Source organism: Tetrao urogallus (genome assembly GCF_951394365.1).
Source record: "Tetrao urogallus genome assembly, chromosome: 1".
Classification (NCBI taxonomy): Eukaryota; Metazoa; Chordata; class Aves; order Galliformes; family Phasianidae; genus Tetrao; species Tetrao urogallus.
The window spans coordinates 98,173,198-98,183,894 of record NC_136813.1 but is presented as its reverse complement, the minus strand read 5'-3'; the positions used below and the strand labels follow the sequence as shown (position 1 = coordinate 98,183,894).

At 37.7% G+C, this 10,697-nt stretch overlaps 1 protein-coding gene across 1 annotated transcript in view; it reads right to left on the bottom strand.

Annotated features, from left to right (window-relative positions):
* Positions 1-558: 558 nt before the first annotated feature.
* ROBO2 (roundabout guidance receptor 2) overlaps positions 559-10,697 on the bottom strand; it is a gene marked incomplete at both ends in the record, with an annotated part of 445,132 nt that continues 434,993 nt past the window's right edge. Inside the window, 3 exons of the mRNA XM_079549526.1 lie at positions 559-629; positions 1,105-1,305; positions 7,080-7,340. Coding sequence (XP_079405652.1) covers positions 559-629; positions 1,105-1,305; positions 7,080-7,340 — 533 coding nt within the window. The remainder of the gene's footprint in view (positions 630-1,104; positions 1,306-7,079; positions 7,341-10,697) is intronic.

Here is a 10,697-nt window from a genome sequence, read left to right as displayed (position 1 = left end):
TACTCCTGACAAGGAATATTTTAAGGTGGATGGTGTATAAAGAGAAGAACACAAGTATCTGTGGGATATGTGGCTGTGTGTCTTTACATTGCATTTACAGTTCTTTTAATAGTACATAAATAAAGAAAATGTTCATTGCACTGTTTAGTGTCATCACTTCCATGAGTTCAGCCCTGATGGCCCATCAGAGCAGCTTGCAATGTGTCTTCTCAACTACTCTATAGAGAGAAAGAAAGAGAAAGAGATTGTAATATGTGAAAAACAAACACACAAAACAAAGCCCATGTCAATATCAAAGCAGTGCAGGATAAATATTCAGTAGGTTTGGATAAAGGAGTTAATTGCTTCTAAGATGAAAATCAATGGATGCTAAAATTCAGCACTTACCAACATCATATCTGAAATACCTCATTTTGGGGTTTGTGCACCAAAATCTCTTACAAGCTGCTTGGCAGTAACAGTAGGTGGGTAGTTACAGAAGGTTTGATTGCAGCAAATAGGAGGCAGAAGTTCCAACAGCTGCATTGCCTGAGCTAGCTTAGATAGTGGTGTACTACTTTAAGCAAGAGACTCAAACCTTTTGGCATCAAGTGCCACTGTCATGCATGCAGCATTAACAGGACCTCCATCTATGGTCAAGAAGAGCATAACATTTTGCAACAAGCAACAGAAGGCTTAGGAAAAGGCATCACATCCTTGACACCAATTTGCCCAGCAAGTTTAGCACTGTTTCATTCACTCCTCTGAGAAAAGTCTCCAGTAGCATTTCTATGACAAATATATTATACTTTGCAAAGAAAATTCTAAATTGTTAGAATCTCTGTTCAATTTTGCCAGTGTTTTTATTCTCACTAGCATTACACGTTTAAAGATGTAATAAGTAAATAATCTTGGTGTGACTTAGATCTGAACTGGTACAAGTGAAAGAGTATATGAACTTCACTTGTCGCTGGAAAAATACTGCAGAAGGCAATAAGAATAAGGTTAAAATTTAATCTGGTCATCACACTGCAATTAATTCTCTCTTCACAATGATTTAGAATTTGTCTTTTTTTTTTTTTTTTTCTGTTTGGGAATTTCAACTGTAGCTAGAGATAAACTTACATAATTCACCAGTAAACTGTCCTTGACTGTTTGATCCCACATAGCCTACATCGAGAAGGTCACTGGCATTGCGTTGGTGACCTCCTCGCAAGACTTCACCTTTTCTAGGTCCAGTGGATCCTTTAGAAGAAGCTGTTCCTGAAGAGCTGTGGCCGCCAGGGGATGGAAAGTTGGGTTTACTATATGGTACCAACGCCTCTTCTAAAAAAAGCAAAACAAACCAAAATCAATACACTAGGAATAAACAAACTATTCTGATCTGGACATCATATTCATTCCCTGTCTTCAGGTATATGTCTTTTGTCTTTCTTTATAGCATGACAATTTTGCCAAACAAAATATGCAACTCCGTGTTGTACTCATAGACATAGAAACTAGCATAGGCTTGATCTTGCTTTCATGTAAACTCATGTGTTAGTCTGTATTAATTATAAAAAGCCTAGATTCATTATGAAGTAATAGATCACAAATTGCTGATTGTTTAATAAAAATAGATGCACATACAATTTCCAAAACAATGCAGCTATGATTAGATTTTTGCTTCAAGCCTACAAGAATATGCTTTTTCCTTTTCTTTATTTTAAATTATGTAACATTACCTCAATCAATTTAGATAAAGAATTGCAATATCAGCTAATTTAATTAGCTTCCAGCAGCTCAGTAATTTCTAGCAATGCAAAGTACACTGAAGATTTTTTTTAACTGACTGTAAATAACACTGAGACATACTATATAATACATAACATTGGTAGCTGTAGTATTTTGGGTGAGTAAATCTTCCTGCAGCTTGTTTCATGTTCCATTATAAGCAAAAGGCTTACTTTATTCATTTTGCCTGTTCCTTAGTGAAGATCTGTTATAATGAACTGCCTGCAAGAACAGGATTAATTCTCAATAAAGCACAAGACTAAATATATTCACATAGCATCAAGTAAAATGAGACATCTCATCTGATTAGAGTTTTTGGGAGATATTTTAATAATCTTGACCTAAGAGGCAAAGCAGCAGCACTGATTTAACACTGAAATAGAAGCACTATTTTCTTTGCTGGATATGATCCACTTTTGCTGTCTCAGAAGTTAAGAAGGAGACATTGCTAAATATCATTCAATGCAAGAAAGAGCTGAAATATATGTCCTTAGCAAAAATAGAAAAATTGTTTCTTCTGAAATCGGTGGGTATCTCCTGCTTGAATGTTTTTTTTGTTGTTGTTGTTGGTTTTTTTTATGTTGTTTTTGAAGTGAAACTGGGATAAAAGTTTTTTTTCTTTTAATTTCTCATTTTCTATTGCTTTTACTATTAAGGAATCTGACAGGAAAAATTACACCTTCTTTGAAAGAGGACAGAATTGCAGAAAGAAAACTAGGTGGGGATGGTTGGAAAGAAAGATAGGTATGCTCTTATTTTCATTAACAAAGCCTTTGCAAGGGCAGCAATAATGGCACACAATTAACTTAGAGAAATGCTAAATAAGAACATATTTGTGGTGGAAATGCAAATTACCTTTGTGGAGGAAACACAACTTTAATTCTTTGTGTCAACTAAGACAAGCATGTAGGATACAGGAATTCCCCATATGTTCTCCTATTGAACAGAATCTTTTCATAAGGTAAATCTGTTGCAGAAGAGGGCAAACACCCAACTTCCTTCTCTGCCAAACTATCTCCCTATGGTCCTGCCGAAGGAACCAGAATATTTGCATTGCAGGACATTAGGGTATTATCAGTGTTTTGTTCTATGGCTGTGCTGTCCTTGCTTAAATGTAAATAATTGCTTAAAAGACGCAGTAAAATGTCATTTAACAGCCAAAGCCTCTTAAATTATGTTACCTGATCTTCATATACAAACTCTAACAACAGAATCAGATGCAAACCTGATTTCCAAAGGCTGGCTGAAATAGAGAACAGCTTGCATTAAGGCAGCAATAAAATAAGCTGCATAAATCAGCTTAGCAGAAAGCTGGATACATTTTTAGAGGATGGAAGGAAAAGTCACTAGCATTACAAAAGAGTTTGAAGATGACATATATGGTCAACTGATTTGTTTTCCTGTTTTGTGGATTCAGGATAAGGCCTCCTTTGGGTTCAATGAAATGTTGAGGAAAAAAATAACCATGAATAAATATGAAGTGCATTATCATTATGGAGCATATGGTGTGTTAAATTATCTGTTGTGCCCTCAGAAATAAATGCAATCCATAAAATAAACATTTGTGACATAAAATAAAGACTAAGATTTTCATAACACTCTAGCACACGAAATGAAGGTGTCTGAAGTCCTTAGGTTAGACTTACTTTCATTGAGCAGTACTCAAAGCAGTACCATGTCTCAGTCTTGCAAAGAATATGAGGAGACACTGTCAATGCCTTTCTCTATGAAAAACTGAGCCAAACTGAAGTTATAATTTCAACCTCTGCAAAATCTGGGTATGCATGTGTAGTAAGATGTTTTGATATCCCACGAGATAACTAAGAGGCTTCTAATATTATCAAAGCAATTGCAACCTGATCTAGCACTACTTACTGTAGAAGGGTAGCTGAGAATGTTTTATTTGATACGCAGCGTTCCACAGTTAAACCATTACCAAGAACTCAGAGATCTTGTCTATTCAGAAAGCAATCTTGGGAAATCTTGGTTCCCAACATTATTCTTCAATTTGCCTTCAAAACAACAATCTTGCTTTCAGAATTTCACCCATAGCTTGGCAAGGTCCAAATAAAGCCCTCCAAAGTGCAAAATAGATATTTTGTGGAAGTGGATAGCTAATGAAACTCCCTTTGGAAATTATTGAAAAGTGAGAAAGAAAACTTTCTCTCATTAATAAAGGAAAAGGAATGAAGCACAAGTAAAATAATTTTTAAAAATATTGATAACATAAATAAACATCACATTCAAGAGCAGCCTTTTTCAATCTACCAGAGAAAGGGGCACAGAGCAAGAAAACTATAATGCATGAAGCTAGGATGGGAAGAAAGACATACCAGATGTAAAGGACTGAATCTCCCCCACCAGGAAAAAACCATAACACCTACTGCAGCAATCCTCTGTAATGCATAAAGGACAAGTATTCACCCTGGTCATCTGTCCAGCCCTAAATTCATTACTCAGGTGGGGCACTGGAATTGTCAAAAACAATTTTTTTGTGTGCGTAAAGACAGATAAATGCAAGTCATGCAGTATAGGAAATTTATTATTTTACTATTAATTTAATAATCTCTGTGTCACAGAATAACAGGTAACTCCTCTTTATACTCTTAAATTGGAGGAAAAGGAGAAGAGTTCTGGTTAAGAAGGTCAGACAAGCATACTTAATCTTTGTTCACAAAGAAATGAGATGCATTAAATATATTGTGATATTTTGTGTATGTTTCTACAACTTACACATTCTAGTTAAAATTGTCATTATGCTAAGTAGCATTTTAGCTACCTGGATGTCTGCTGGGGAAGCAACATGGTGGGCTGCAAGCAATCCAGGAGACTCCTGGAGTCTGTTGAGGACAACTTCCTGGTCCAGGTATTGGACAGAGCAGCCTGAGGTGAAGCGTTACTGGATCTGGTGCTCACCAGTGCTGAGAAGATCATTAAAAGCACTGAAGTTGGAGGCAGTCTGGGCTGTAGCGACCATATCCTGGATGAGTTCCTGATCTCAAAAAATATGGACCTGGCAAAGTGCAGACAGAATCCAGAACTTCAGGAGAGCAAGATTCTGGCTGTTTAAGGAATTACTGGTTGGGATCCTCTGGAAAACTGTCCCTTAGGATCATAGGAAAAGAACAGAGCTGGCAGCTCTTTAAGGACCTTTCTGAAATCACATGAGCTCTCCATCTGCCAGCACAAGAAATCAGCAGAGGAGGCATAACACTGGCATGGCTGAGAAAGGATCTGCTCAGCCAGTAGAAATAGGCAAAGGACAGTTTATCCCATCTGATAAATGAGAAGGGAGAAATGACAACTACAGACACAAAGAAGATTGAGGTACTCAGTAAGTTCTTTGCCTCAGTCTTCACTGGCAGTCAGGTCTGGCACATGCCTCTCACATCCCTGAACCTCTAGGTGGGGGTTGGGGATGCAATGTCCCTCCCACTGTACGAGCAGGGCAAGTCTGAAGCTATCTCATGAGGCTGAATGTGTACAAGTCTGTGGAGCAGAATGACATGAATCCCAGGGTCCTGAAGGAACTGGCTGATGTGTTTGCTGTGTTATTCCACCATATTTTAAAAATTATGGCTGAGACTGGAAAAAGGAAAACATTACTCCCATATTTAAGAAGAGGACAAAGGAAGACCTGATCACTACAGATCAGCGAGCCTCACATCTGTGCCTGGGAAGATCATGGAGCAGATACTCCTGAAAGCTATGTTAAGACATATGTGAGATGAAGAAGTGATCCAAGGCAGCCAGAATGGCTTCACCAAGAGCAGATCTTGCCTAACCAATCTTGTAGCTTTCTGTGATGGAGTAACAGCATTGGTGGACAAAGGAAGAGCAGCTGGTGTTGTCTTCCTGGACTTCTGACATGGTCATACACTACATCCTTATCTCTAAATTGGAGAGATATGGATTTGAAAGGTGGACTATTCGGATAAAGTGGTTGGATGGTCACAGCCAGAGTGTTGCAGACAGTTGGCTCTATGTGCAGATGGAGGCTGGTCACAAGTGATGTCCCCAAGGGGGTATACTTCAGACCAGTGTTCTTTAACATTCTTCTCAATGACAGAGACTGTGAGATCAAGTATACCCTCAGCAAGTTTGCTAACAACACCAAGCTGAACAGTGCAGCTGATACAATAGAAGGGAGGGATGCCATCAAGAGGGACCTGGACAGGCTTGAAAAGTGGGCCCATGAGAACCTAATGATGTCCAGTGAGGTCAAGTACAAGATGTTGTACTTGGCTCAGGGCAATCTACAGACTGGGATGCTTTAATATGCTATGTGCTATTTTCTTTGAGGACTTTACTCATTAAATCATGTCCCCATGACAGCTTTGCCAGCATTTTGCAATTTTTTTTAGAATGTCATTTATATTAGTGTGCTAAATTAACTAGGAAAATTAGCATTGGAATAAAGTCAGAAGAATAGTACAAGTACATCTAGTGTCACTGGGGGAGCTACATACAGACTAGAGGTGTAGCCCTAGAGGAAGATCATGTACTTTTTTTTTAATTGTCTTTGAGCAATTGTGTTCTTGTATCACTTTAATCAGCACTGGGATAACATATGATTAGTGGACTAAAGAAAATCTCTAGTAAGGGGACTTGGAACAGCAGCTTTTACTTGCAGTCAGGCTAAGAGAAGTGATCTGCAAATAGCATGGAACTAAAACTACAGTTCAGCATTGCCTCCTTTACACATTTTTACAGACTTGAAATCCCCTTAAAAGATAAAGTCAGCACTCAATAATATGAGCAGGTCCTGTGCTGAATGATTGTGCCATCATCTTGCTAGGTCTAGGAGATGAATGTTACTTTTGTCATATCCTTGAATAAGGAGAAGACAGTATTACAAATATAGCTGGAAGGAGTGTCAGTAGCTCAGAAGGATCAGCCTTACTGCAGAGATATGCAAAAACAACTAGTGCCAATTTAGATCTAGGTTGAAAGAACTAGAAAATATAGCCCTGTAGTCTAAATAAATACATCTAATAGAAACTACTAAAAAAACTCTTCCTTCTTCCCTGCCTTCCTGAAACTGTTCCTGTTTCTCCCATGACCATGCTTGACAACACTATTAATTGTCAAAACAATGCAAAGAATGCACAGAGTTAGGTTATAATGAGATATAATGGTTGCAGGAGGAAAAGAACTTGGACTGCAAGCTCCCACTTCACCTTGCCTTCTTAAAAAATTTCTGTCGTAAGCCCCAGCACTGCGGGAATGCAGAGATGAAGGGTGAACTTAGCCTCCTGCCAGCTACAGAAATCCTCAGCCGAAAAGCTTCAAGAAACATGGCCTGGGCTGGTGCAGCACACACGCACCTGATCCAAATGCTTGCTTGTGCTGGGCTTTCCTGAAATCCTCTTGGCGTTCTGCAGAGCTTATCCACTCCTGGGTTTGCCGCTGCCACTCTAGTGATGTCCTAGCTTGCCGGTCCAGGGAGCTCTTTGTGTCATCTACGCTGGGTGCATGCTGCCTCTCAAGAGAGCTTCCTTTCCTCTCTGCCGAGCCTCCACGCTGGCCCGGGCCTATTTGCTGCCTTAAACCCTGACCAGGTGGTGGGTCAGGTGGTGGTGGAAGATCTAAAAAATGTGAATAAGATTTAGATGAACTAATTTTTAATTGAAACAGAGCTTCCATTTGATGCTGAAAAGAAATGAACAATAAAAACGTCTCTCACAAATGGCTTGAATCACTTTATCTGCTGATTTTAAAAAAAGGAAACTTCTTGTTAATCAGAAATTACTTTCCAATAGATTTCTAACACAAGTTACTGTACTGCTAGCTCTTTCTAACTTTCCTAACAACCAGTAGACTCACTGCAAGTCCTGATTTACATTTCTAAGCATGGGATTTATTTTCCATTTTATCTGCCTCTTTCAGTAACAGTGAACAATTAAGAAAGACTATGGAAACCAGATGACAGAGTAATTCTTGCCCATCATATTGGGGCTTGCTTTATCATTCCTATTTTTTGGGCTTCATTTTCAGTTTGAGGCTTACACCCACCATCTAAATACATGATTTTATCAAAATGTATAAAATTCCACAGTATATTTGGAAAAAATATATATATTCACAAATGTACTGTCACTGAAAAAGCACCAATACATCTATGGAAATGGAATCACAAAGCAACGGGTGAACATTTTCTTCAAATACATTTTCAGTGTTCTCTCGAAACCAGTAGTCTTCACAGATACCAGGATGGCCACCCTTAAGGTTAGCAGTCTTGCAAATATAACCAATCAACATGAAATTTCACATAAATACTGAAAGACACTTGCTTGATCCCTCTATGCACTCTGATTCTTTTCAAGTTTATGGCTTGGGCTACTGAGATGTTTTTAGGATTGATGGTGAAACTTCTAATCACATTTGTGGGGGTGCTTTTTGTTATTTAATTTGTTACCAAAGATAATTATAGAACCTGAATAATGACAATTCTAACTGTAAGATTTCATGTAAGCCACATGATTGACTAGTAAGAATCAAGAAAATTCTTACATTTTTAAAAACAATCAAAATAGAGAAAAAAGTACTTTAAATATTCTTCCATATAGACTACTCATTTTATACTTAGAAAACTTGATTAATTCTGGCTTTGGGCAAAGCACAACCCAAATAAATTCATGCTACCCAACTTCACTAAATCTATATTAGTCTACACTAGATATGGCTATACCCCACTTCCTGGTATTCTGTACTTTAGGTGAAGGTTCATCAAGGAATTTGTAAAGCATGGAAGAGTAAATCTCTCCTTTGCCCACAGGAAGGTCTGATTTTCTTAATCCTAGTGAGACTTGAATTCATTTTATACACTGTTGAGGAGGCCTTTGGATTTAATTTATTTGAAGCCTGTAATTCAGCTTCACATGAAGCTTCAGGTCCTTGCTACTAGAGTTGATACTTCTGTCTCTTATATATGGGGCACAAATACTTCCCAAGTTGCTAAGACGTTGTTCCAAACCAGAACTGTTTCCCAATGTTAAATGCAGATGTGTGGGATACTTGTGTCTAAAAGGGAAAGAAGTTGTGTCTGACGTTGCTTTTGTACTTTTGCTCATAGCTAAAGTGCTATATCTGAAATTAAGATATCTATCTTCTGGATAGAACAGTTTAATAATAATCTGTCAATGAGCCTGATGTGTGCTTTATGTTCAGCACTAATTTATTTGAGAAATTTTTAGTTATGAATATAGATGTGACCTTTCATGACAGTGGCAATACTTGAGTGACTGTAGGTGGAAGCAGGGTATGGGAGCTTGCCAATGTTAAAATTGCTTTATAGTGTTGGCTTCCAAAATGACATTTCTTATAATTGATTTTATTACAATCATAACCAGTTAATGTACAAGAACCACAACACTGGCATCTGCTTATGCAATCTGAAATAGATATTACTGAAGTTGTGATTTATAAGCACTTTATGAAGATGCACTGAATCCAATAAATGTTATTTTCCAAGATAAAATATTTAGTTTAATATAAACAACATTTTTAAGAAGTAATACCACAGGAAAAAAAAAAATTAAAATGATTGCAACATTATACTTCCTAAGATACAGAACACTTCTTCACAAATTGCTGTCTAAGAGTTGCTATTAATCAGATATCAAGGTGAAAAGGTCTTGTACTTAAACCGTCCTGCATGCTCCAGAGCTAACTGAAACTCCTGGAATTATAGTAGACTTATTTTATTAGTCTGCTGTTAACCTGGATTTTGCTTTTATATGTTAGTAAAATGGGCAGGAAATTGCCTGATGAATAGAAGTGAAATCAAAAAACATGTTTGTAAAGCTGTTTTAGTGTTTGAGAGCTCTGGATGAGCTAGCTGAAATGAAAAATAAAAATTATTTTCTGATGAAGCTTCACACAATTATAGAAGAATTACAGAATACTACGGAATTAATGTAAGCTGGCTCTAGCTTGAGTACATACTTACTGAACTGTGCTAGATATGTTTGAGAAGATCTGACTATATCATTTGCTTTTTCACTTTTTTACTCAGGTTGATTGTCAGAGTAACACCTACCCTTCATTTTTAATATAAAAAGGTGGAAGAGAGCGTCATTTGGCAATGTGGCTTTCTATTCACTCCACAGCTCAAGTTGTCTACTGCAAATTTTCTGCCTTAAGTTACTAAATACGTGGTTATTTTATTGGGGCATATAGATAAAGACTCCATATATTTGGAGTCACAAGTTTCCTTCTCCAGTGTCACAGTCTTGTCTTTCCCCATCTCTTCTTTCCCTTCTCAGCCCAAGATGTATCTAAGCAACTGTGCGCGCATCCTTGCATACACTTGTACATATGTACCTACATGATGGCTAATGGTTGGAATTTCGAATGCTAGTAAAGGGTAACAGGTCAGATGACTTAGTATTTTCAGTCCCTAACAAGCAGACTTGTTACCACACAGAGGGAAGCCAACTCATACCATAATGTCCGTTACTCAAGGGAAGATTTGAATGTAGATAATTAGGGACTTCAGGAGGATTTTCAGTGAAAGAACACATAATGATGTTACTGACTATGTTACTGAAGTGTTACTGCACTTCCATCTACATTACATTTACCTTCCAAGTGCCAGGTAAAACACCCGAAAATCCATACTGAGCTAGTAACTTTATAGGCTGTGGGATGCTATCCAAACTACCACTTGCAGCCTCTAATGGCAAGCTTATCAAACTTGCAAGGCTATTTGTAAGTGTATTGAGGGGTAGGTGACGGTCTGATTTAATAACAGAGGAATTGTGATTGAGAAGCTGTAGGACATCAGAAAGCCTTATCAGCTGCACATTCATGATTCTCTTGGGATTACTCCAGCCTTCCTTTAGCAAGCAGAGCACTGGCCAAATGACTGAGACATTATGTAAGCTTGGGCACAACCTCTCGTTATTAGCTAGAAAAGTTAAAGAACCAAGAAGTACAAGGCC